Source organism: Vipera berus (assembly GCF_964194415.1).
Source record: "Vipera berus genome assembly, chromosome: 4".
NCBI lineage: Eukaryota > Metazoa > Chordata > Lepidosauria > Squamata > Viperidae > Vipera > Vipera berus.
This window is the reverse complement of record NC_138206.1, coordinates 36,445,478-36,470,803: the sequence shown is the minus strand read 5'-3', so window position 1 is coordinate 36,470,803 and position 25,326 is coordinate 36,445,478. Positions and strand designations below refer to the sequence as shown.

The window sequence follows — 25,326 nt, the reverse complement described above, 5'->3', positions numbered from 1 at the left end:
GCTTTTAGGAGTGACATTGGGCTTCCTGAAAATCAAGAACTCCACTATAGGACTCTTGATTTCCTGTTAAACCCAAAAGATCATTATCCAGTCATCTTTGAATAAGATTGTTTCCTTAGGTTTACATTCATTGATTAAGATGATTATGGGCAGCTTAATATAAACAATGCTGTCACTGCAATACTTGATTCTGATATGATCCACTTGAACTAATAGTTTCTTGCTAGTTCCATATGCATTTGAAGATTATATTTTTTTACTGATATTGCATTGGCATACTATATAAGAAAAGTCTATTCATTACCTGGTCATTTCCCCTATTTTACTCTATTTGGATGAACTGGTTCAGTATCTTCATTTCACACAATTCTACTTCACTTGGTGGTGTCCTACTTTATCCCCCCCACACACACACCACTGGAGGTCTCTTATATGGGTTAATAAACTGCCTTCGTAGCATCTCTGTAAATGGGTTATTGCAACAGTGTTGCTGTGTTATGAGATAGTCAGATAACTCTCAGATATTATTCCATTAAGGCTCTGGCAATGTCAGTATAATTTCTCAGCACATTTATCATTAACCAAATTTGAAAGGCAACCACATAGTTGCACACTTAACTTTTATTAGGTTATTTATGGCAGAATATGAAGCAGAATTTGGCAGAATGATTCTCCAATATCCTGAAAATGAACCCCTGCCTAGTAGAAAGGCACTCATTTGTGTGAAGTCACAGATTCTACCAGTATCTAAAGAAAACATTTGAATGCATATCTATGATTCACACAACCCATCTTATATTTTCCAACTTGCAGATTAATGTGCTGATCTTAGGAATTGAGCAGTAAATAGCCATGTTCAAGCATATTTAGGCATATCTGCTATCAAATTCAGGAGGGTTCCAAATGAATTTTGTTAATGCACAATCCAATTCTATAAATTCACAGATCCTTTGTTAATCGTAATTAACTAGGTTATCTTACACCGAATCATTGTATTATTATGTGGAATGTGTATCTGCAGCAGCAGTGGGATAATTTTGCCAACTTAGACCCTTTTTAGAAAGAGATTTGGATCAAGAGACAGCAGTCCTGAACTGGATGGGAGAGGGAGAAGAGGTTCAGGCTAACTGTAATTTTGAATCTCTTGGGTATGCCTAGTAACCTAGAACATGGGTCTCCAACCTCTGCCCCCAGCCCGTTACTGGGCTGCAGCTTCTTCAGAACTGGACCATACAAACAGGAGTGTGTGTGTGCACACTCAAAGCTTCCCTCACACAAATGGTGGCCTACCTGCCACTTGCAAGAAACTATCCCTCTTCCCCCCTGCGAAGCCAGAAAGGTTGGGGACCGCTGGCCTAGAAAGTTATAGCTTTAGTTTGGCAAGATTCTATGTAGTAAAGGTAAAGTTTCCCCCGCACATGCGTGGTAGTCGTTTCCAACTCTAGGGGCAGGTACTCATCTCCGTTTCAAAGCCAAAGAGCCAGCGTTTGTCCGAGGATGTCTCCGTGGTCATGTGGCCGGCATGACTAGATGCCAAAGGCGCACGGAACGCTGTTACCTTCCCACCGTAGTGGTCCCTATTTTTCTACTTGCATTTTTACGTGCTTTCAAACTGGTAGGTTGGCAGAAGCTTGGACTAGTAACAGGCACTCACTCTGCTACGCGGCACTTAGGATTTGACCCGCCAAACTGCCGATCTTCTGATCGACAAGCTCAGCGTCCTAACCCACTGAGCCACTACGTCCCTATTCTATGTATTAGGTACAAGCAAATAAAGGATTGGATTCAATGAGATTTCACTGTCTCATCTCTGAGCTTGGGCTTGACATTACATCTGTCTTGACCACTGTAACTACATGTTACTTTACCTGCAATATCTTGGAACTCTTGACTCCATAATTTTGTTATGGAGTAATAAGTCAAAATAATAAATGGGCATAAATAAATGTGACATATCTGGTAAAGAAAATGCATATATATTCCAAGGCTGAAATTAAACATTAAATTGGCCAAGATTTTGCAAGTGGCATCCTGTATTTTAAGCCAGCTAAGATCTAGATAAATCATTCAGCACCATAAACAGTCCTGAAAAAAACCTGTTGGAAATCAAAGAACATTTACATAAACAAGCATGTACAAACCTGTACATCAGTGGTGGATCTGGGAGAATGGACATTCATTTGCTCGTAGCAACTTTCATCTGAAAATAATTTTTGATGTAGAATGTTTTAAAATAATTACTCTATATTATTATCAATCATAAAGTTCTGTACTAACCTATTATTTTTCAATACCGTGCAGTGTAGCAGCTATAACTATACTGTGCTGGTAAATACCTGACATATTTCACTTCCTCTAGATTAAGGAAGGGCTTTTGGAGGGCTCAGTATAGTACTCTGCATCCACTTTCTTGCTGGGTAGATATTTAAACTGAACTGAAGAAGCATCTTGGATGAAAAGCGAAATGTTTTCAAGGAAAAAACAAAGGAAGTCCAATTGCCTTTGGAAAAGCACCTTTGTGACAGCCATGATCTGAATGACTGAGAATCTCCATAGACGTAGAAATTTTAAAAAGTTATTTGAATGGACCTGTCTACAGAGTTCATGAGAAATCAAAACCATAACTCAAGCATGAGTATGTTGTAATTAGAAGAATTTACTTATTCTAGTTCCTTGCAACAATATTCCAGATAAGCAAATCTTTAGTATACAAAGGTTTTTATCTTCTGATTGTCATAGTTGTTTAATCACTTTTTAATTTTTGTATTCTGTTTTTTTATTATGTATTGCCCTGTTCACCGCCCTGAGTCCTTCGGGAGAAGGGCGGTATATAAATTAAATTATTATTATTATTATTATTATTATTATTATTATTATTATTATTATTATTATTATTATTATTATTATTATTATTATTATTATTATTATTAACAACATCACTAATATTGTGGCCAAATTTTCACTGGCAACAGTTAACACAAATAATTCAAATAATCAGCAATGATTACCATATATTTAATTGTTTTTATATTCATTTATAAGGACCACTGATCACAATAAAAGCAAATATAAAAAGTCTATACACTCCTATTAACATGCCAAATATTTGAGATGTAAAAATATCAGACTAAAATAAATCACTTGGGAATTTTTTGCACCTTTAATATAACATATAAGCTGTATAATTCAATTAAAAACAAACTGAAATCTCTCTTTGGGAGGGATAACAATAAAAAACCTACAATAATGTGATTACATAAGTGTATCCACCCTCTTATAAATAGTGATGTGGCTGTGTTCAGAATTAACTAACCACATTCAAACTGATATTATACAAGTCAGTACACATTTGCCATTAATTAAAGTGACTCTGATGAAGCCCATATCAAGTTCAACTATTCTAGTGGGCTTTTTCTGATATTTACTAGTTACTTCTTTCAGCAAAAACCATGCTCTGCAAATAACTTACAAAGCATCAAAGGGATCTCATTCTTGGAAAGTATAAATTAAGAGAAATGTATAAAACCATTTCCAAGGCATTGCTATATCATGGAACACAGTGAAGACAGTCATCAATAAGTGGGATAATATGGCACAACAGTGATATAAAAAAATCATCAAAATTGATTTTAAAAAAACAAGAAAACTCATTCAAGAGGCTGCCAAGTGGAATTTCTGGCAAGTAATGGTTGTGTACTACATATGCCAACAATCTCCCCTGTTCTTCATATGTCTGGGCTGTGAGGTAGGGTGGCAAGATAGCAGCCTTTTCTTATAAAGAAAAGCACCCAAGTCTGGCTACATTTTGCATATATATATATATATATATATATATATATATATATATATATATATATATATATATATATATATATATATATATATATATATATATATATATATATATATATATATATATATATATATATATATATATATATATATATATATATATATATATATATATATATATATATATATATATATATATATATTAAGTATGACAAAAGCATGGGGAAAATATGTTATGGTCTGATGAAATCAAGGTTGACCTTTTTGGCCATAATTCCAATGTATGTTTAACAGGTGTGCACTTTTTATACCCACTGTATGTATCTACAGTATATATAGATATTAAAAATATTAAAACATTTTAAAAATATACAAACATTTGTTACCAACTTTTTTGTTTTACTAAGGATGGGTAATTTCCAAATGTCCTCCAAACCTTAGTATATTTTATATATAATATATATGAGAGAGAGAGAGAGAGAGAGAGAGAGAGAGAGAGAGAGAGAGAGAGAGAGAGATACAGATACAGATACAGATACAGATACAGATACAGATACAGATACAGATACAGATAGTCAGTTTGGTCTAGTGGTTAGGGAACCAGGCTAGAAAGCAGGAGACCATGAGTTTAAGTCCAACCTTAGAAATGAAAGATGGCTAGATAACTTTGGACCAGTCACTCTCAACCCAGCCCACCTCACAGGGCTGTTGTGGAGAAAATAGGAGAAGGAAGTTATGTTGGATATACATATTACCCTATTGAGTAATTTGTAAAAATAATAAAGGATACAAATTAAATAAATAAGCATGAACTTCTGTATTCCTCCTAGAAACCGCAACATCGTCTTCCAGAAGAGAAGGGGGGGAAAAAAGAGGAAATGCCTACAAGGATTAGTTCAAGTTAGCCATATGAACCTAAATGCAATATATAGATAACTTTATCTATAGCTTACTTAGCATCTCCTGATGGTAGGGATTAAGATTGTCATAAACTGGATAAGCTTCTGCATGAAATTCCTCATTGCTGTAAAAGAGTGCAAGAGAGTTTTAAAACAAACTTAATGTGGACACTTTGTATTAAATTGTATTGCATAATTTGTTTAGAAAATATGATTTATATGACTAGGTGATTTATTTGAGTTTAGCTAACAAAGAAACATAATAAATATCCAGATTTCCATTTATAGAAACAGATTTGTAATGTTCACCATAGAAGATGCTAACATGGTTTCTTCTGATTTCTCCTCTTCTATTTCTAGTAGTCCCCTGAAAATATAATCAGTGTGTTTGTGGAAATCCACTGATGCAACTTGGAAGATACTATGGGGACTATAGGAATCATGGAGTATGAAACACCCATGAAAAATGTTTCTTTCCACTTATCAATAATTGACTACAAGGACATTTACAGCAGACAATCACAGCCTTTTTGGCCCATTCAGAATAATTGAAATTTTCAGACTGTGTTATGGACATGATCACAAATGGCTGCCATAATAAAAGTACCCATAAAAAAACCTTTGCCAATGGCTGCAACCTACTATCATTTTTTTATTATTTTCAGAATATTTCGGGTATACACAGTATGCAAGATATCCTTGGAAGTAAAGAGCTGCATGAATCTGATACTTTATTTCCAGAATACTGAACATCATTATCGATTCTAGAAAATTAAGCTTCCATTTTAAACAATATAAAAATAATTTGGAGCCTGAAGTGTTCCCAAAATGTATCAGATGGAAGCCACATATATTACATTGGGATCTAGAAGACACTGGATAAAGGTCTTTCCATGTAAGCACACCACCTCAAAAAAGGAAGACTTTTGCCATACCTTGGATTATATTCATTATAATCTTCACAAATTTCCCCTGGAAAACATTTTGAAGAAATCAGCAAAATTTAAAAAACGGGTGTGCTTGGCATTTGAATATAACATATTTTTGAAGATGTGATATTTCTTTATAAAGATAAGATGGAATGCTCTCTGCATTTTTTTCCCTACTATACAATTCTAACTGCTGTGTCTCCTTGGTTTTGCTACCTCCCTGGTGCAACTTAGTGCTATCTTGGCCTCTAATGCCTATTTTCTTTCTGGCCTCCCTTCTCCAGAACTGCCCCGTGCCCTTTGTTTCCATCTTCACTTTTTCTTCCTCTTTCTACTTTGATAAACCTACAAAGCAGTCTACATGCAATAAATAGCAAAGAACCTATTATAGTCAGTATTTACACTGCGTGTACTGTGTGTTCTATACAGCATATAGACTGCTTTATAAGTTTGGATAGAGCAGTGTTCCAGGTCTAAAATGTTTCTATATACTCATATAGCCTAGAGTGCTTTTCAATAAATAAAGATACCAGCAACATTGTACTATATGCAGATGGAATATTTTTTTCCCTTTTCAGCAAGTCTTTGAGAAATGTACTAGTGTGGCAAGAATGCTAATTGCATATACCGTATGTTGATTTAGGACATAGAAATAAAAAGAATAGGCTTGAATCATGCAACCTTCACTCCAGACATGGAGTTGAAGGTTAGTTGCTAATGTTGGTAAGAGTATGCATGTGTGAGAATAAATGGAATGCTACTGAGCAAAAAGGAAGACAGGATAAGTAATATCTCCTTTAGTATTTAATGCACCTATAGAAAAATATACAAGACTGCTTGCAGAAATATTGCTGAGAATGGGAATATAAGTGACATTCTGATGCAAAAGAATATGTGTTTGCTGAAAATCTAGACTATCTATCACAAAGGTTAGATGGTTTGATGCAACAAATACTATAGATCTGAACATTTATATACCAAAGGCATTATATACCAAGCAGGATGTAAAAATGGTGAGCAAAGATAGAAATGCATGGGAAAAGGTATTGAATGGTACTGAGTTAGAATTCATTGACCCTTTTTCTTATCTCCTGTCTTTCATATCTTTGCTTACGGTTTTCTTATTCCCATTCTGTGCCTTCTATAACAGGCTGTAACAAAATAATAATAATTAAATATATGAATGTGTGTGTGTGTGGTATTGCTCTGCAGTATTCCACAAATGTTCTGCACTTTTTGCTGGATCCTTTTTTTAAAATAATAACACTAGGTTGGAGACATCAAAATCTGGGTTATTTGTGTTTTCTGGCTGAGAGTGGTGGTGGTGGTGTTGGCAGTGACTATAAAAATGCATTTTGGGCTCATATGGTACCTGAAGGCATTTGCATAGAGTAATATGAATTCAGGAGCTTGTGTTATAACTAGAAACAGCTGTAAAGAAGAAGCTTCAACAGCCATCATGCTATAATAGTCATTTACTAAGGGAAGATTAAACTTGACAAGTTTCTTCTTGTTAAACCACAACTTAAAAGTATCTTATAAGTATAAATATATCTGAGATTATTTTTAATGTGGCCTTAGTAAAAATTAGAACTACCTTTACTTAAATCAGATAAATAATTACTCTTTTTATTCCATTGCAGATGAAAGTAAAACCTCACTTCCTGCTATTTCTCTAATTTACAACTTACATTATTCTAGTAAAAATTGTTGTATTTCTTGTAGCTGAAACTCAGCTTATTTTCATTAGTCCACTGCTGCCATTTTACTCATATGAATGCATTAATTAAGGCTTAGTTTAATTTAAATGTCTTCAAATATGCCAATATATATTTTTATCAAAGATATATTTTGAGACACTATCTTACTACACCACTTATATTATCACATTGATTTACACTAGATAGAATATTGGTACAATATTGTTTAAGCTTATGTTACTATATAGAAGTCACAGTGCTACATCAGCAACAATCTGCAGAGCTATTGGTTGAAAAACATTGTACTATATAGGTAGTTCCATTTCTATCCTAGGGATAAATCTGTTGTGTGTGTAAGTAAACCTGTTGTGTATTCTTTACTACTCTGCTATCACCTCTCCCTTTGCTTAGTTATATATCAGAATTGCAGCTAAATCATTCAATTCTATTTAATTTTAATTGAAATTCCATTTGTTTTTCTTTGATGTAGGAGGTTTTTTATTTATATGTAATATAGTTCCTATGACAATAATGATTCTCTGATAGGAAAAAAGCAGTATTAACAGTCATACTCCTCTCTTCTACATCTGTTTCTTCAGCTTTCCTTACCTTTTTGTTTTTTGTTTTTCAAGAAGTATGAAACATTTTTTAGTAAAGAAATTATCATAATTACAGTTACAATAGAAAGAGGTATCCAGCAAATGGTACACTGATTAGCCTCCATTCCTATAATAAGAGAACAAATATAAACAAAAATAAGAATTTTGTTCATTTAAATTTTTCAATTTGGCATATATTTGACATGCTGGAACTTATATCCATGTGTGAATTTCACAAACACAAACATTACTTTTTTTCTTTGGATATGGAGATACATATACATATACATATACATATACATATACATATACATATACAGTATACATACATATATATATATATATATATATATATATATATATATATATATATATATATATATATATATGAAATATAGTCAATTTTGAATAATTAATTGTATCTGTATGTTCCCATTTGAAATGTGTAATTTTATTTACTTATATATTGAAAAATGGATATCCATTTTTCTAATATTGAGGCATAAACAGTTAACAATTATAGAATTGTAAAATGAGTACTTAGGCACATAGGAAATTACAAACCTGTATTAAACTCAATTTTTGTGCTAATTCTGTAAGCTCTATAAAGAATGTGTCAGAAAGGTTGTAATTCTTTTTTCCAGAAATTTTGAAACCATTGCATGAATGACAAAACAAGTAAGATATTCTCCACACATTTTAAAGTCAGAAAAATGAAAAATAGTACACTATTTCCTTTATTTGCTGACAAATTTACATGTTTTAAAAACAGGTAGTTTATGTACTGTATATCAGTGAAAACATCTTAATGAAACTACCCAAAAGTGTCAAATAATAATAACTTTTGTGTTCTTCAAAAATCTGGTCAGAAATAAAACAGAACAGGTAACATTGACAAACATATGAGAAATGTAGGAAAATATAAAAGAATATTGAGCAAGTCATTCAAAACAAAACAGTGAGTTTAATGAAATATATTCTGGGATTTGTACCACCTGCCTGTGCCGCCACAGTGCTGTAAATTCAATCTTCAACAGCTATGCTGGTTAACTGAAAACACCACATCTGCAACATTTGTTCTGAACTATGGGGCAAACATTGTCCTACAGATAGGGATTTGTTCCTTGTCCTGCCTCCTCTTTCTCCTGAAGCCAAAGTGCATTAGTGACTTTCAGTCATCATCATTTGCCGCACAGTTGCCAGCCTTTTTCCTGACTGCAAAAACAAATGCAATGAGGAAAGTACAAAATGGTCAGGAATATCTGTAATGATGGTCCCTGGGTTTCAAAGAGGCAAGCATGGCAGAGAGATCAAAGCTCCTCCCCTTTTAATGTGTGGCACAGCATAGCACGCTTGCAAAAAGGAACAAGCTTTCAAGTACTCAGTTGTATTTGACATTTTGCAGCCAGGGACTTCGCAGCAGATATCCCTGACTGACTGGAGCATTTTTATATATTTTTTTTCATTTCTTGCCTGGTTATCTTTCCATTATCCCCTTCTCTGCTCTTCAGCATCTTTTGTATTCAATTTTATCCTATCACAAACCAATGTACTAAATGTACACTTTCTGACATTGCTATAACAGTTATGATAATAACGCAGTGGAGGCCATGATTTTCCCAACTGCTAACTTTTAACTGCTTTGGCTGGGCCGTTACTTTGCAGTTGCTGCCAACTTTTCTCCAAAGCCACTTTAGCTGGGCAGCAGGAAAGGTCAAGAATTTGCCTGGTTTATGCCTGCCTCACACATCGCAAAGCACTAACCAGACATTCCAGGGACTCCTTATCCACACATACGAAAAAGCAAAAAACTTTTGTCTTTGCTAACAGGCATATTGGCAGTATTTCAAGGGGTAGAGGCAGAGGCTGTCTACCAGATGTTTTAAAGGAAGGTGAGGCAGGTAAGCCAGAGAGGACAAGAAAAATGAGTGAATAAAACTCTTAAATAAGCAAAAGTAAGAAGGCGGAGCAAATAAGAGAGAGAGAGAGAGAGAGAGAGAGAGAGAGAGAGAGAGAGAGATGAGAGATCAATGAAGAAGCAAAGAGAACAAATCAAACAGCAGAATGAGAAAGCTTATAAGAGAAAGGCCTCCAAGAAGCAAGAAACACCAAATGAAAGAGCCAGCATGAAAAATAGACAAGCACAAGAGCATTGTAGCAAGAGAAGCAGAGATTAGCAGGACTTTAGTGGTGGCTGGGGTGTCTGATTCACAGGATGAGTGTGGGCTTCCAGCAAAGCAGGAAAACTGTAACCCCACAAAATCAGGTTCTGACAGGTAACCAAACCAATAGGTTGCCAAAGGTCACTTCTTGTCCCAGCCCTATCCCATAAGTATGAACAGTGAGAAGTAGATGTTTTTCCTACTTGCAGGAGATTCACCAATGGTTTTCTTATCCCACACTAAAACTGCCTTATCATCAAATCAGGTTAACATTCTGATGACAAGAGAAGGCAAACTATACCAGCTTTTGAACTGCTGTATTTCTCAGTCTGGAAGAATGTTAAAGGCTGGTCTAGAATGCAGTACAAGGTGAGATATACCTATCCCAAAGGTGCTTTTTCAAGAGGCAACTGGATTTCCTTTGCTTTTCCTTGAAGATGTTTCGCTTCTCATCAAAGAAGCATCTTCAGTTCTAAAGAGGTTTCTTGAATGAGAAGTGAAACATCTTCAAGAAAAAAAGAAAAGAAAATCCAGTTGCTTCTTGAAAAAGCACCGTTGGGACAACCATGACCTGGATGACTCAGAATCTCCATACCTACTGTATGTTGCCTGATTCCCAGCTTCCTGATTCCCAGCTTGTTTCTGGACACAGTTGAAAAGATAGTTGTTGTTCTTTTGGCCCAGGACATCTTAGCCGTCATTATATCCAATAACAGAATGTTTGGGCCATAGAATTCAATGCAAACACAATTTCTAACTACAGAGTTCCGTTGTTATGATTTTCCTATGATTGCACATAAACTCTGGATCCCTCTGCCTGAATAAACTAGGCTGAGACTCTATTAATAGGCTCATTTATCTTATTTTCTTAAATATATTTAAAGCTTCATTTAAGTTGTTGCATTCGCCTGATCTTGATTTAATTATGTGCTTACTTTGTTGTATTTCATTTATTACAACTGTTCCTTTATTTGATGAATTTTAATTGTTTGAAAATTAACCTTAGTGGTACATGAGCACTAGATTATAATATAAATAAGTTATCATATAAATAAAAAAATATCATTATCAGCAGCTTGGATCCACCTTGTCTTTGCCTATGCAAAAGACCCATATTTCAATGTTAAGATCTTATTATTCCCACAAACAATATTACAGAATGAGTGCAAGAATTTACAGCAAGAAATATTGTTTTACCAGCATTATTCCATTGAAACTAATATACTGCAACATTTGCAGTTAGCCATGGGTGCACACCTTGTTCCAGGTGGAAGTATGGCTTTAGCTCTTGGATGATATCTCAGCAGCAGTAGATGTTAAAAAGTAGGTAGGCCATGATAAATAAGTAAGAATTAAATTTGATTTATATAATAAAAATAAAGAATGCCATTTATTTAATTATTTATTTATTCCCCTTCTATTGCACTGAAATTATGATTGAGAGGCAAACTTTTAGAGGGGCTCTGATATGTATATTTATAGTTTAGATAATATTTAGGTATCACTGGCTGAAATCAATAGAATTGATCAAAATGAAATGTAATTTTTGTAGAAAAAATACTAAAACAGAAACACTCTACAACAGCACTCATATCTATCATTTTGTTTCTAAGTGTAGTTATTCTATTATATATAGAATATATAATACTATCAAAATCTTTGGTAACAACTATCTCATCATTCTCAAATTCTGCTCAGAATGTAACCATAACAACAATTAACACCAATTAGCAAATCTCCAAATACTTTGTTAAGATTACAGTATGAATATGCATGCATTCATCTTTCCTCTTTATAGCAACTCTGATGCAATCTAATCAGATTTCTCCAACTGTTGCTTTTTGGATGTGCTGGGGTTAATACATCTTGTAAAATTGTTGAAATATTCTTTTTAATTACATATCTATAATTGTCTCTTTCTGCCATTGGAACATGTATTCTTAGAGCATTAATGACACATGCATCTGAAAAAAAGAATATGCAAGAGCAGAATCTTTATTTCCTATCAGTAATTGATTTTATTGTCTACTTCATGCAGCAATGCTCCTAGCTTACAACCCTGTTTTTGCAATGCTGTATGGACCTTTTTTCAAACAATGACCTCAGTCAGACTTAATCATACACTAAATTGTCATTAGACGTGAAACCATCATTTTGTCAAAAAGTGTCCAGATTACAAAATAATTCTATATTGGTATTCTACTGTATAGCTACTTTTGTATTCAGAAATTATAAAAAATGAAGTATTGGCTAAAAGGAGATCACCACTAGGATTAAAATGTCTATATCATAAAAGAAGTGGCCATCACACTGAACTAAGCTTAACAGAAAGAAGTACTTCTTGGCATATTAAGAAAATACTGGATACATTTTTACTGCCTTTACTGTCTATATACCATTTTACAAGCAAATCACAGTAGGGAAAATCTCAAAGGAACTAAAATAATTACTGAAATTCAAATGAGCACCAGTACTAACTAAATGGAGTAAACAATTCTGCATGCTTTAAACAGTTGGCATATGAAAATGACTGGAATAATGATTGATGCCTTATATCCGCTTATCTGGGAATAAATGTAATTGAATTCATTAAGACTTCAGTCGATGTAGACATGCATGGGATTACATCTTAAGGTAAATATATTTATAAGAAGGATCATGCTGGGAATTCATATCTCCAGGAGTATCCCCTGTTTTAATTAAGGTATCACCTATAGTTTACTGTTTTCCCATTCCACACAATATCACTCAAAGACAAGACAACTTATATTTCAGAATTGTAATTCTGACTTTGTATTGGAACAAACAAACATTCTTCTCTATATATTTGTGACATAAATAAAGTTTTGGAGCTCCCATCCTCCAGTAAAGGCAAATCCATTATGTGATTGAACAACCCTGAACAAGCATAAACACAGTTATGGCCTGGTAGAGTAAGTTTTAAAAGATTATCTAAAAGAGAATTAATCAAAACTTAGTTGGGTTTCCAGTTTTCAAAGCATATGCCTCCAAAGCAAAAGATATGGGGAACAACTATCTTTCGACTCAAGTAAAAATTACTGAGCACTAACATTAGTTCTTCCCAACAAATATTTTATAATAATGTTTCTTTCCACTTATCTAAAGATAAGTTTTATGAATATTATAAAAATGAATAGACATTGAGCTCTTTTGCCTTTGGATTTATAAACTTTTTGAATAAGTTTTTAGAAAGATACTTGAAATTGATGGTATAAAGGAAAGATACTTACTGTTCAGTTTCCTGCTGGTTATAGAAACAAACGGAAACAAAAATAGGTCTCAGTGAGAGACTCAAGAACTTACTTTGGCTGTTCAACACAGTTAATCTGGGCTTTTAAAATTCAAGTTTAAATCCTACAAACAGGAAATGTGGTAGGCTAGTGGAGCATTCTATAACAGCCATGAATAAAAGCTCAATTATTTTTCTTCATTGACTGAATTCTTCTACTGAATTTAGTGTTGCAAGTATGAAAGTAAATATCTTTATTCTTCAATTGAGGTTTATTAAAAAAAAATTCATAGAAAAGCCAAAGATATATAACATATTGCATGTTGACATATAGTTAGCACTTACTAAATATAGAACTTCTAGATCGTTAAAATTCAGTTTCTTTCATTAAAGTACATTATGAATCTTAACAAACCTTTCTTTGGGCAGAAATACTATAAGACAAGTGCTCAAAGGTTTGAAGAATTACTGTGATTTCAGTTTTCCCCAATGGCCTGACTTCCAGGGTTGTTAGACTTCAGCTCCCATGATCCCCAGCCAGAAAAAAGGTTGCAATTGTTTACTGCAGTAATAAATAAATAAAAATATTGGATAGATAATTTTATAGGTTATGTGACATTTTGGAGTCAAGTCAATAGACTGCAGAGGTATAAACTATAAATACTCCTTTCACTTTTTCAGTCAGAAAATTCACAAAACAACAGAAAGGAAAACAGTGAAGATTTGCTTTCTTCACAGTTATGCAGTTTCTTATCTGGTTTGTTTCTACATTCTCTCTAACTCAGATATAAAGGAAGGTAGGTAGATAGGTAAATAGGTGGGTGGGTAGGTAGGTAGACCAATCTATCTGCTATAGGTGAACAGACAAAAATACCATAAAGAAATTTGTAGCCTTTCAAGTTTGCCAGAACTTTCCTTCAGTAAAGAAGGCAGAAAGCAAAGATAATGAAGAAATAATTTTTTTTTTAAAAAAAGTAGCCAGCTGCACATTCAAGGCCTGTTCTAGATAACAATATTAATCTACTGGAACTTGTTACTACTAATTACAAGGAATATAATTGGCTATTAGATTAATAAATTAATTGTTTTAATAATAATAATAGAAACAATGGATTATATAACAAAGAGAGAAAAATACTATGTATAATAAATTGTATAAAACAAAAACCTTTAAATATTATCAACAATCTTCAAACCTTTTAGCACCTGCAACAGTCAAGTGCAGTGCTGGAGAAGTTATGATGATATCATTCATGAACATCTGGCAACAATTATTCTTGCACAGTTTTCGGAGGCTGTGCAAAAAAGGGGTTGTTTCCAGACTATCCAGAAGTCATGTGAGAGGATTGTGCTCTCATGCGGCCTCCAGACCTTCAAAAAATAACCTTGATTTACCTGTATTTCATTTTTATTATTATTTTATGTTTCTTTATATAATACATGGCAATGGACATGATTGGACTGTATTTTTTAAAAAAATAAATAAAGAAGTAAAGAATTGTTTCACTTTTGTTCAGGAGGCAGGTGGTGATATGACAGCAGACTTAAGTTAGGCATTTTCCAAATGTTTGACATGCAGACCCCAAAAGGTTTGCCATCACTGTTCTAGTGTCTACTATTATATAGCAACAAGCACATTCTGTTACTATAGGAAGGAACTGGTATTTTCAGCATTCAAAGGATAAACACATCAGTAAAGAAGCTGACCCTATTTTGATATGAGGGATTGGACAATGCCCATTACTTTCTAAATTTTCTTCTATACAACAGCTGAAAAGGATTTAATGCTGTAGTGACCTATGGCATGCTTTGGATTTTCCTGTGCATGCAAGGTTTATATCTTGGTCCATTTTTCTGTGGAAGATAAGGAGAAATTTTAATCTCAGTTATTTTCAAGAGGCTTCAGTAAGGCAAATGGCCTCATTTGTTAGAAATTCTCTAAATATACCCTACTCTGGTTAAGATAAGATAACCTTTATTGTCATTTTTTTACTGTGAGCACACTGGCACACATTAAAAATGAAATTCTGTTGCCTGCTCTGCTTTCCAATGATGGACTGAGTGCAAGAACATTCCCTTGTTCAATCACAGATATGTTGGTTCTCTCTAGCTGGCACAAAGATCACTGGAATTATGGTAGCCTTGTCCCATTTCCCCTTGGCTTTCTTATTCCAATATTCTGGCTAGGATTGCAAATGAATTTCCACATCTTGGTCATTCCTAGTCAAAATAATATGCTTTTTCAGCCTCATTCTTTTTTTTTCTTGTCTCATACAATGATTTTCATGGATATGTTTCAGTAAGCCAGTCCTGTCATGCTGTAGAACCATGACTAGCATCATTTTTGCTTTAACCTGTGCAGGATTCCCTCTTTTTAAGGGGACAAAATACCCCAGAATACTCTGCCCAAGATTTTTCATTGTCAGTCACTGCCCTGGGTTTACTTCCATTTTTGTTACAAAGGGGAGCCTTATCAGTCCTGCATCACTGCTTTTTCTTTTCCTGGCTGGTTTCCAGACCAATTAGATCTAGGAAGATAAAATTCCATAGAATGCTTCTCTTACTCATCTTTCCCCTGCTCTTGTAATGTTTTTCTTATGTTCTTGTAGAGACATCTGGTACTTTTGTTTTTCCTGCTGTGGCTACAGATGAGACTTTCATGAACCAGTTGCCTACAATAATTGCTTCATAGACATCCTTTTCACAACACCAACTGTGATTTCTTGCTTCTATTCTAAGATTTGAATTTAGGCTTCAATCCACGGGACTTTTCTAATTTGGCCAAAGATGAAAGTGACAGCCTCTAAACCAGGGGTGTCAAACTGCTGGCCCGCAGACCAGATGCATCATAGTGAAACTGCGACCACCCCATTGCCAGCAATGGCAAAAAAGTCATGATACATCTTGACACATCACATGACGTTGCGAATTTGACACCCCTGCTCTAAACCCTATCTGTATGTCAATAGATGTGGTCTTACTAGAACTCTCTCACTGCGAGAGTCCAAGATCTGTCCTGCCCATTGACTTCTATCTGTACCATGTCCACTTTCTAGGAAATCAGACAAAAGTGACTTATTTTGCAAAGCACAGTTAAATTAAGTGTTGCTAAACACTATATTTAAATCAGATCTTAATGAATATGTAACTCAATAAAATTTTAACTGAGACTGTACAAGTCACAGCTGAAATGCTTGGGTTGTACTGAGTGACAATTGCCACCACCTCATTGTACTGACTTATGATTTTAGTCAGAATTTATTGAAACTCAATGGACAGATTCATACAACATGCTAATCCCAAACCCAGAAAACTAAAGGGATATTTTATTACTCATTTTATTACTCATATGAATATAATTAGTCAGAAGTATATTTCTTTTTATTAGATCATTTTTATATTATTTTCTTCCAAAGAATTCTGGATACCAGAAGAATATAATTTTGAATCAAATGTGATAAAGGTCTACCATAAAAAAGATCAAAAAACCCCCACAACAACCCCGAAATGAAAGTGTAACCAAAAAAAATAAGAACTATCTGGTACATGTAATTTTCCTTAGCTTAAATTTATATCAGCTTGAGAGGATTTACCTTGAAGAGATTTATCACATCTAGTCTGGGTGTGGTCAGCCAGAACTGGCAGATCTACCTAACAGAAATCATCTTCTAAGCATGAGTAACATATTCCCAGAAACTGCTGTTAGGATACAAATCAAGTGGCATCGCTAGATCAGCTGCCAGTCAAAACCTGAGCTTCCTGGATCCCCTTTGAAAGAGCACTCCAGTCAAATCTCTCCTGAAGAGAAATGCACCTTTGAAGATATGCATATCATACATGCCATTTACATTTATGTTACCAGACTGCTCAGTTTCCAGTAAGTGTTAGTTTATAGTTAGATCTGTAAATTAAAACTACAGAGCTAGTTGCAGTTTTAATAATATTTAAAGTCATGATGCATATTGCATGGGAAAATGTGATATCTGATCGTGCTCTATCTTTGTATGATTCTACTTCAGGAAGCATGAGAGGCAAGGCCGACTGATTTTAATCAGGGGCTTTGTCTCAAAGGAAGTAGTTGCTGATGCAAGTTTAGATACCACATTCTTCAAATGAAGTGAATGATCATGGCTACACTGTTACTGTGGTAATGCTGGGCTTCACCATTTTGCATCAAGGAAGTGCTTCATTTGAAGCTTCATCAAAACAAAATGCCCTTTTGAAGTGCTGGAAATGTAATTCTTCAGCCTCTCACAACCAGCTGGCCAGTTTGTAGTACTATGGTGTTTCCATTTCCTTGTCTTTCACTTTTTATTTGAGTTTGGTATCTCAGGGTCTTGTGCCATTGTTCACAGGTACTGTATACATGCATACATGATGCTCTTGTCTATCTCCTCCTGACTGAATGTAGTTAGGCAACCTGTAGTCTCTGCTTATTCCTTCTGTAAAGGTAAAGGTAAAGGTAAAGGCTCCCCCGCAACATGCGTGCTAGTTGTTTCCAACTCTAGGGGCTGGTGCTCATCTTCGTTTCAAAGCCGAAGAGCCAGTGCTTGTCCGAGGACGTCTCCATGGTCATGTGGCTGGGACAAGTAGCAGGCGCTCACTCTGTTACGCGGCACTCGGGATTCGACCCGCCAAACTGCTGACCTTCTGATCGACAAGCTCAGCGTCCTAACCCACTGAGCCACTGCATCCCTATTCCTTCTGTAGGTTTTCTTAAATAGTTTTTATGTTCAAGTTATAACCTTAGTCACTAATCCTGGCTCAAGTTAGATTCCCACTCTCAGGAACATTCATACACATGCACAAATGGTTCACTTCTAACAACTGGAAGGCCTTTCAGACAATCACTCACATCTTGCCACCTCATACCTTGACTACTGCAACACCTCTACATCGGGTTGCATTTGAAAACCACTCAAAAGTTTCAATGATTATTCCAGTGGCATATGTAATTATGGGCATGCCTCAGAGTGACTATGTGATGTCCCTCATGAACTGTACTGGTTGCCAGTTTGCTTCTAAGAGCAACTCAAGATCCTGGTTGCTGCCTAAAAAGCTCTACATAGCAGAGAGCCTGGTTTCTTGAAAGACCGCTTCTCTGCCATAGTATTAGCAAGACTGGTTTTATCCAACAGGTTTGGTGCACTCCAGGTTTCCTTTGATAAAACAATGCCATTTATCAGAATCCTAGAAGTATGTCTTCTCTGTTGCAATGTGTATGCTCAGGAATGAAGATACCTCTGAGATCCAGATAGCTCCCATCTGATGGCATTCAGAAAGTCTTGATTCCAGACTTGATTCTGTTTCCAGATGTTAAGCTAGAATGGTTGGAACACCTTGTGTGTATATCATTTTTGCTTTATTAATCAATTTTGCCATCTAGTTATTGTTTTTGTTCTATACTTTGGTATATTTGTTGTTTGTTTTTATTTTATAAGCCATCCCTTGGCAATTGGAGTCAGGTGGTATCCAAGTTGAATAAAATTAACAAGTATTTACTAAGCAAATAAAATGAAGCTCTACACGTACCCCCAATATGGAGTCATTTTTAAAAGCGCAGCTATAGGACCAAAATGTGGCTGTCACAGTTTATATGATCAACATCTTCTTCAGATGCTCATATACCAAAATAACTTGAGCAACCAAAGAAAATGTATTTGTCTGATGTATCGAACAAACAATATTAATGACTAAGCTGGCAAAGAAAAATTATAGACTTATTCCACAAAAGTAATATTTAAATACATGAAGAAAAAAACAACAAATTAGAATATTTTATAATATTAATAGTAATAGTATAAAATTAATGTAATAGTATGCATGTTTCTCACAAATAAATCCCACTAAGCTTTATTAACTAGTAGATGAACACACACATGCAATATCAGTCAAGCAATTGAGTAACTGTAAAGGATCAGAAAACATTAAAAGAATGTCAAAATTCATGACAGTCTTATATTTGTTAGAATCAAACAAAACACTAGGAAGTTAATATATTTTATGACCTTTTGATTAATTCTAATAATAGTATTTTAGATTTTGATTATGTAAAGTTGCCATGTTATATCTATTCCCTGTAGTAAGAGCCAGTGAACTCAATACAATTTACTTGTCAGCTGACATTTATATGATTGTACTAGAAGTAATTAAAACAGTTTTTACAGAATAAAATGTTATCTTTAATAAAGAGGATAGCAGAATATTTTTATTGCCCCAGATTTTTAGGTATTAGTAGTTGATAAAAAACAATGTTTTAAAAGACAGATGCCTTGTAAAAGGTGATGTCTTGCAAGAATATGCCAGATAAAATATAGATATGAGAACATGTGGTTCTTCATATTGCTTCTGAACAATTATACTTTCATTTTTACCAATATGAACATTGAATCATTTCTTAGATTAAGTTTACTTAAATTGGTTTAAACAGCATATAACTGTTAAGTACTGTAAGTCTGAAAAAATTACTACTACAGTATCATCTGCAACTGAAAACATTTCTTCTTATAAATAGCATTGCAGACTTCCGTTGGAGAAACCACTCAATTTTTTCCAGGACTTTGAAGAATGCTTTCAGAATCAAAGTGCCTAGATAATTTGGTACACACACATTTTTCATTGACATGTGACATTCTAATTATAACCACTGATGTGCAGGCAATCCTAGACATTTAATGACTGTGACAACAACACTGAAAAAAATGGACCTATGATGGGTTCTCAGACTCATAACTATGAAATCAAAATTTGGTTGTTTGCCAACCAACATATATTATGAAGGTTACAGCATTCCAAGTTCATGTGATCATCAACTGCAACCTTCCCAGGCAGCTTCCAACAAGGAAAGTCAATAGGGAGGGCTGGAGTTACTTAATTCTCTTAACAACTGCAGTCATTCACTTAACAACCATAGCAAAAAAATATTATAAAATTGGACATGACTCATTTCTACCTTGCTTAGCAGTAAAAATTCAGGTGTCATTTGTGATGATAAGTCAGGGATGACTTGTAATGGAGACAGTACTGTTACATTCTGAACCACCTTCTAAATTCCTGATTCTTTTAAAGTGGTGGAAGAGAAACATTTGTCTGGATAGTGCTGTCTAGGAATGCAGCCCCATATTTAGGGAATAAAAATGGTTTCCTCAGTTACTGTCACTCTGACAATCTCTTTCATGTTGTAAATGTATGAAAAGGTCCCATATGATTAAAGGGCAACAGGATTGTACTAACTACATCACTCTGTGCCCATTTTTTGGTGCCAATGGAAGTAAAATTTCTTTCCTGTGCAAAGACCACCTTCAGAGGTTGGCTATTCTTCAAGTTATTGGCAAACAGGAAAGAATTATGTTCTCCTTTTTCACCTATATCATTCCAGATTTTTTTTCCCAGTCTGTCCCATCTGCTACTATACTTGTACATTAGCCCTTAAAAGATATGCAGAGAGAGAGCTTGAGAAGAGCCAACCTCTTCTGATTTTCCTATATCCTCCCACTGTCAGGACTCTGTGCTGAGATGAACTTTGAAAAAGGAAAGGCAGACATTCTGTCAACAACTACTTGGAGACATATTGTTATGGGTCTGAGAGTTGTAGGCCTCCAGAAATTGCTCACCTTGACTCCCAGCACTCTTGTTGTCAATGCTGAATCACTTCAGCAGTATCCAAAGAGCCTTTGTTTTCCCATTCATGTTCATTGTCAAAGCAGTGATGTACTTTAGAACACTGATCTACTAGACTCTTCCCTCATTCCCTTTTCTATAATCAGGTCCTTGACAAGAACTCATGCTTATTTTGCATGGTAAATTATGGCAAAAGTTCATGGTTTTTAAGACAGCGAGTACATAAATGAAGTAGGACCTGAGGAGATTTACTGAGTAAAACAAGAATAACTTTAAATGTAGATTACTGACAAGAAGTATTCACAGGCCAAGGCAACAAAACAAGAAATGACAACATTTGGTACAGGAATGTGAATACAGAACAAAGATTAAATTCTTTCCCTTTTCTAACCAGATGCAGCAGCATGTTTTCCACAGATTACTCTGGCTACTACACAGCAGTTTCCTGGACTGGCTATGCTGAAGCTCTTTTCTTAGTTTCTAAAGATTATGTAGTGCTATCTTGCAATTATTCATCCAGATTAATTATTGTTTATACTAAAGGCTTATGAGAGACACACCCAATATATACAAGCAGTCCTCACTTAATACCTATAATTGGGACAGGCAACTCTATTTCTAATAAATGCATGACTACACCAGACTTACTGTAGGTCACTTCTGCTATGGTCTTTAAGTGAATCACCCATGATTGTTAAACAAAACATCATAGGACTGTGACTTACAATTTTATTTACGACTTCTCCATTGACTCTGTTTTTTGGAAGCTAACCATAAAGTGTGAAAATGACAATTGTGTGACCACCGGATGCTCTGATTGTTACAAATCACCCAAATTTAATCATATAACTGCAGGGATGTTGTCACAGTTGTAAGTGTGAAGACTGATCATTACTTTTTCGGTGTTATCCTAACCTTGAATGGTTACTAAATACTCTAAGCTGAACTACCTGTACATGAAAGCTTACCCTACCACAAGTGTCTGACCATAGAACTGCCAAAGCACTTTTAAAAGAAAAATAATAATCTGTCAAGTCAAACTGTACCATATGACAAAACAGTGTATGAAAAACAGTGTGTGGTGGGCAAGGTTTCATGAAAAGTAGTTTAGGTCCAATAGCCTTTCGCTTTGCCACTCTCAACAACTTTCAACACACACACACACACACACACACACACACACAGAGAGAGAGAGAGAGAGAGAGAGAGAGAGAGAGAGAGAGAGAGAGAGAGAGTGTAAAAAAGAAATGCATTTAACCATCAGCTACATCTGAAATGATACGTTTGGCCCTTATTCTGCCTAATCAAGTATCTATTGTTGAATCAGCCAAAGAAACATGTAATGACTATAGATATTCAGCAAAAGGTCATCCTGTTCACACATCAGTCCCTGTATTTATTAGTTGTTGCACAACAAAATATTAAACATTGTTTTTTTTTATTTTAAGGAGAAAGAAGGGGGGAAAAATCACTAATTTTTCTGCTCTAGTGAAAATGTGTGGAGGATTAGGTGAAATAATTAGAGGGAGAAATGCAAGTAATATGAACAAAAGTTGGCATTTTCACTGACACTTTTCTTTTGCTAATGACAGCAAAACACAAGCTGGTGACCTATTTTCCTAATCTTAATTGTCTGACCTGATGCTAAGACAATTTAAGCCTTTATTAATCTTACTTGACATGATTTAAAGTAACATCTCCAAAGATTACATGTAGTGTAATCTTTACTTAGTTTTATAAACTGTCTCTGAGCTTCTTGCCAGCAAATATGGCTATCATCTATAATTAATTTGTTCTTTTTCTCCACTTAATTAAACAGCCTTAAAAACCTGAGCATCCAAGGTAGTAGTCATGTGATGACTTGTCCATGGCTATGGAATGCATTGTGAGGTTGGGTACATAATATTCTGAAACAGCAACTCTTCAATATTCTCCCTTTGCAAATTTATTGAAAGCCATGGGAGCATCTGAATGGCATAATTTCCTCAGTTCATATTCATGGGCTTACTCATAACAACATCCTAAGACAACCTGGCCCAGACTCTAAAGGAAAGAAAATGTAAAGTTTGACTTAATGGTATGGACTTACAATATTTATATCATATCATACCATGACAATATGTGAATGGTATTTTTCATGAATGAATGAACCTTTATTGTCAAAGTACAACCATGTATACATTGAGATTGGCTGAGCCTCCCTTCGTGCCCCCACCCCCAACTTACAATGACACAAACCCTCCATCTTATTACACCATGTGAGCTAATTGCACAACACACTGGCCTCGCAAGTCAATCATGCATAAAGTTTATAAAATTATTTCCCATTCAAAAACCTAACAGTCCATGGATAAAAGCTGTTCTTCAGCCTGTTGGTACGGCTGGCTATACTCCTATATCTCCTACCCAATGGTAGGAGAGTAAAGAGATACCATCCAGGGTGTGAGTCATCCCTGAGAATTTTCCTCACTCTTCCAAGGCAGCGAGCCCTGGCGATGTCATCCAGTGGTGTCAGGGGACAGCCCACAATGTCTTGTGCTGTGCTCACCACCCTCTGTAATGCTTTCCTATCCGCGGCTGTCAGACCAGCATACCAAAACACAATACAGTACGAAAGGACACTCTCTATAGTAGACCAGTAAAAGAGGGTCATTAGCCGTTGTTCTACCCTGTTCTTCTGCAAGACCCTGAGAAAGTGAAGTCTCTGTTGGGCCTTTCTGGCCACCTGGGTTGTATTAACTTTCCAGGTAAGATCTTCGCAGAGATAGACTCCCAGAAATTTAAAGGAGGAAACTCTCTCCACACAGTCCTCCCCGATGTAAAGTGGGGTAGGTTCCTCCTTTTTCCTCCGGAAGTCTAGCACCATCTCTTTCGTCTTGCCAATGTTCAGGTGCAAATTGTTGTTGCAACACATATGGATAGTTTTTGTACCTCCCCCCTGTATGCTGTCTCATCCCCACCTGTAATAAGACCGACTATGGTAGTATCATCTGCAAACTTAATTATCACAGTAGATGGATTGGATGATACACAGTCATATGTGTATAATGAGTACAGGTAGGGGCTAAGCACGCAGCCCTGTGGCGAGCCGGTGCAAAGCTTCAGGGGGGTGGATAAAGCAGACCTGACCCTCACTGTTTGTAACTGGTCCCTGAGAAAAACTTGAATCCAATCGCAGATGGAGGGGGGAAATTTCAAGTCAGTCAGCTTTTCGATGAGAGTGCTCGGCAAAATGGTGTTGAAAGCCGAGCTATAATCAACAAAAAGCATCCTGACATAGCTTCCAGGTTTCTCAAATTGACTTGCTACAGTGTAAAGCAGTAGCTATGGCATTGTCTGTCGACCTGTTCCCCCTGTAGGCAAATTGATGTTTATCGAAATCCAGTGGGAGGCATGTCCTGAGATGTTGGAGAACCAGTCTTTCGAAGCATTTCATGACTACAGACGTTAATGCAAGAGGTCTGTAGTCATTCAGGCACTCGACTGCAGTTTTCTTTGGGACTGGGACAAAGAAAACATAATCTTCAATCTTTGAGGAATCATCTGCATTGAGTAGTAAAAATCATATGGCACATTCTCCTCTTTGAAATTGGTATTCTTCTCCAGAAAGTATTCTCCTCTAATTCAGATCTCTTTCACTTACCATAAGGGGGGAAAAAAAGAAGCTGAAGACTGACATTTCACCAGTGTAAAACTGTCTAATCTATTTTAGGCTAACTGGATACTAATGCTTTTTTTTCTGTAGGAATAAATAAAAACACTGAGTCTGGATGTATATGGAGATTTTCAGGCATACAGGTCACAGTTATCCCAAAGATGCTTCTTCACAAAGCAAGTACACTTTTTTTTTTGTCTTTGAAGACGAAGCGAAACGTCCTCCAAGAAAAAAAAATCAAGGAAGTCCAGTTGCCTCATGAAAAGCATATTTGGGATAACTGAGTCTGGATTTTATGCTAGAATATTGGTTTATTTTTCTGTGTTGCAATAATTATTGCTATTTTTCTGTATATATTAAAGAACTGGATGTTTAAACAGCCTGTATCCATCCTTTTAGGTTACGTACATAAGGTTATGGTATTTTTGTAGAATCAACTTATCAACTGGTAAGGGAGACTAATATTTTAAGAGAGGTTTTTTTATAAAAATTAGAGACTTGAGCAGTATGCTGAAATGAGAAGGATGGAATTTAATAGAGAAAATGGAAAGTCAGGAAACTGGATAGGAAAATGAAAGGCACAAGTATAGGAGGGAGGGAGGGAGGGAAAAAGGAAGGAAGGAAGGAAGGAAGGAAGGAAGGAAGGAAGGAAGGAAGGAAGGAAGGAAGGAAGGAAGGAAGGAAAGAAGGAAAGAAGGAAGGAAGGAAGGAAGCAAGGAA

General features: G+C 35.3%; 1 protein-coding gene across 1 annotated transcript in view; it reads right to left on the bottom strand.

Moving 5' to 3' along the window:
* The window catches only part of TRAT1 (T cell receptor associated transmembrane adaptor 1), a gene marked incomplete at its 5' end in the record, with an annotated part of 43,248 nt that overhangs the window by 657 nt on the left and 17,265 nt on the right, over window positions 1–25,326 (bottom strand). The window contains 4 exons of the mRNA XM_081326343.1: window positions 2,142–2,200; window positions 4,746–4,816; window positions 6,993–7,155; window positions 7,930–8,046. Coding sequence (XP_081182469.1) covers window positions 2,142–2,200; window positions 4,746–4,816; window positions 6,993–7,155; window positions 7,930–8,046 — 410 coding nt within the window. The remainder of the gene's footprint in view (window positions 1–2,141; window positions 2,201–4,745; window positions 4,817–6,992; window positions 7,156–7,929; window positions 8,047–25,326) is intronic.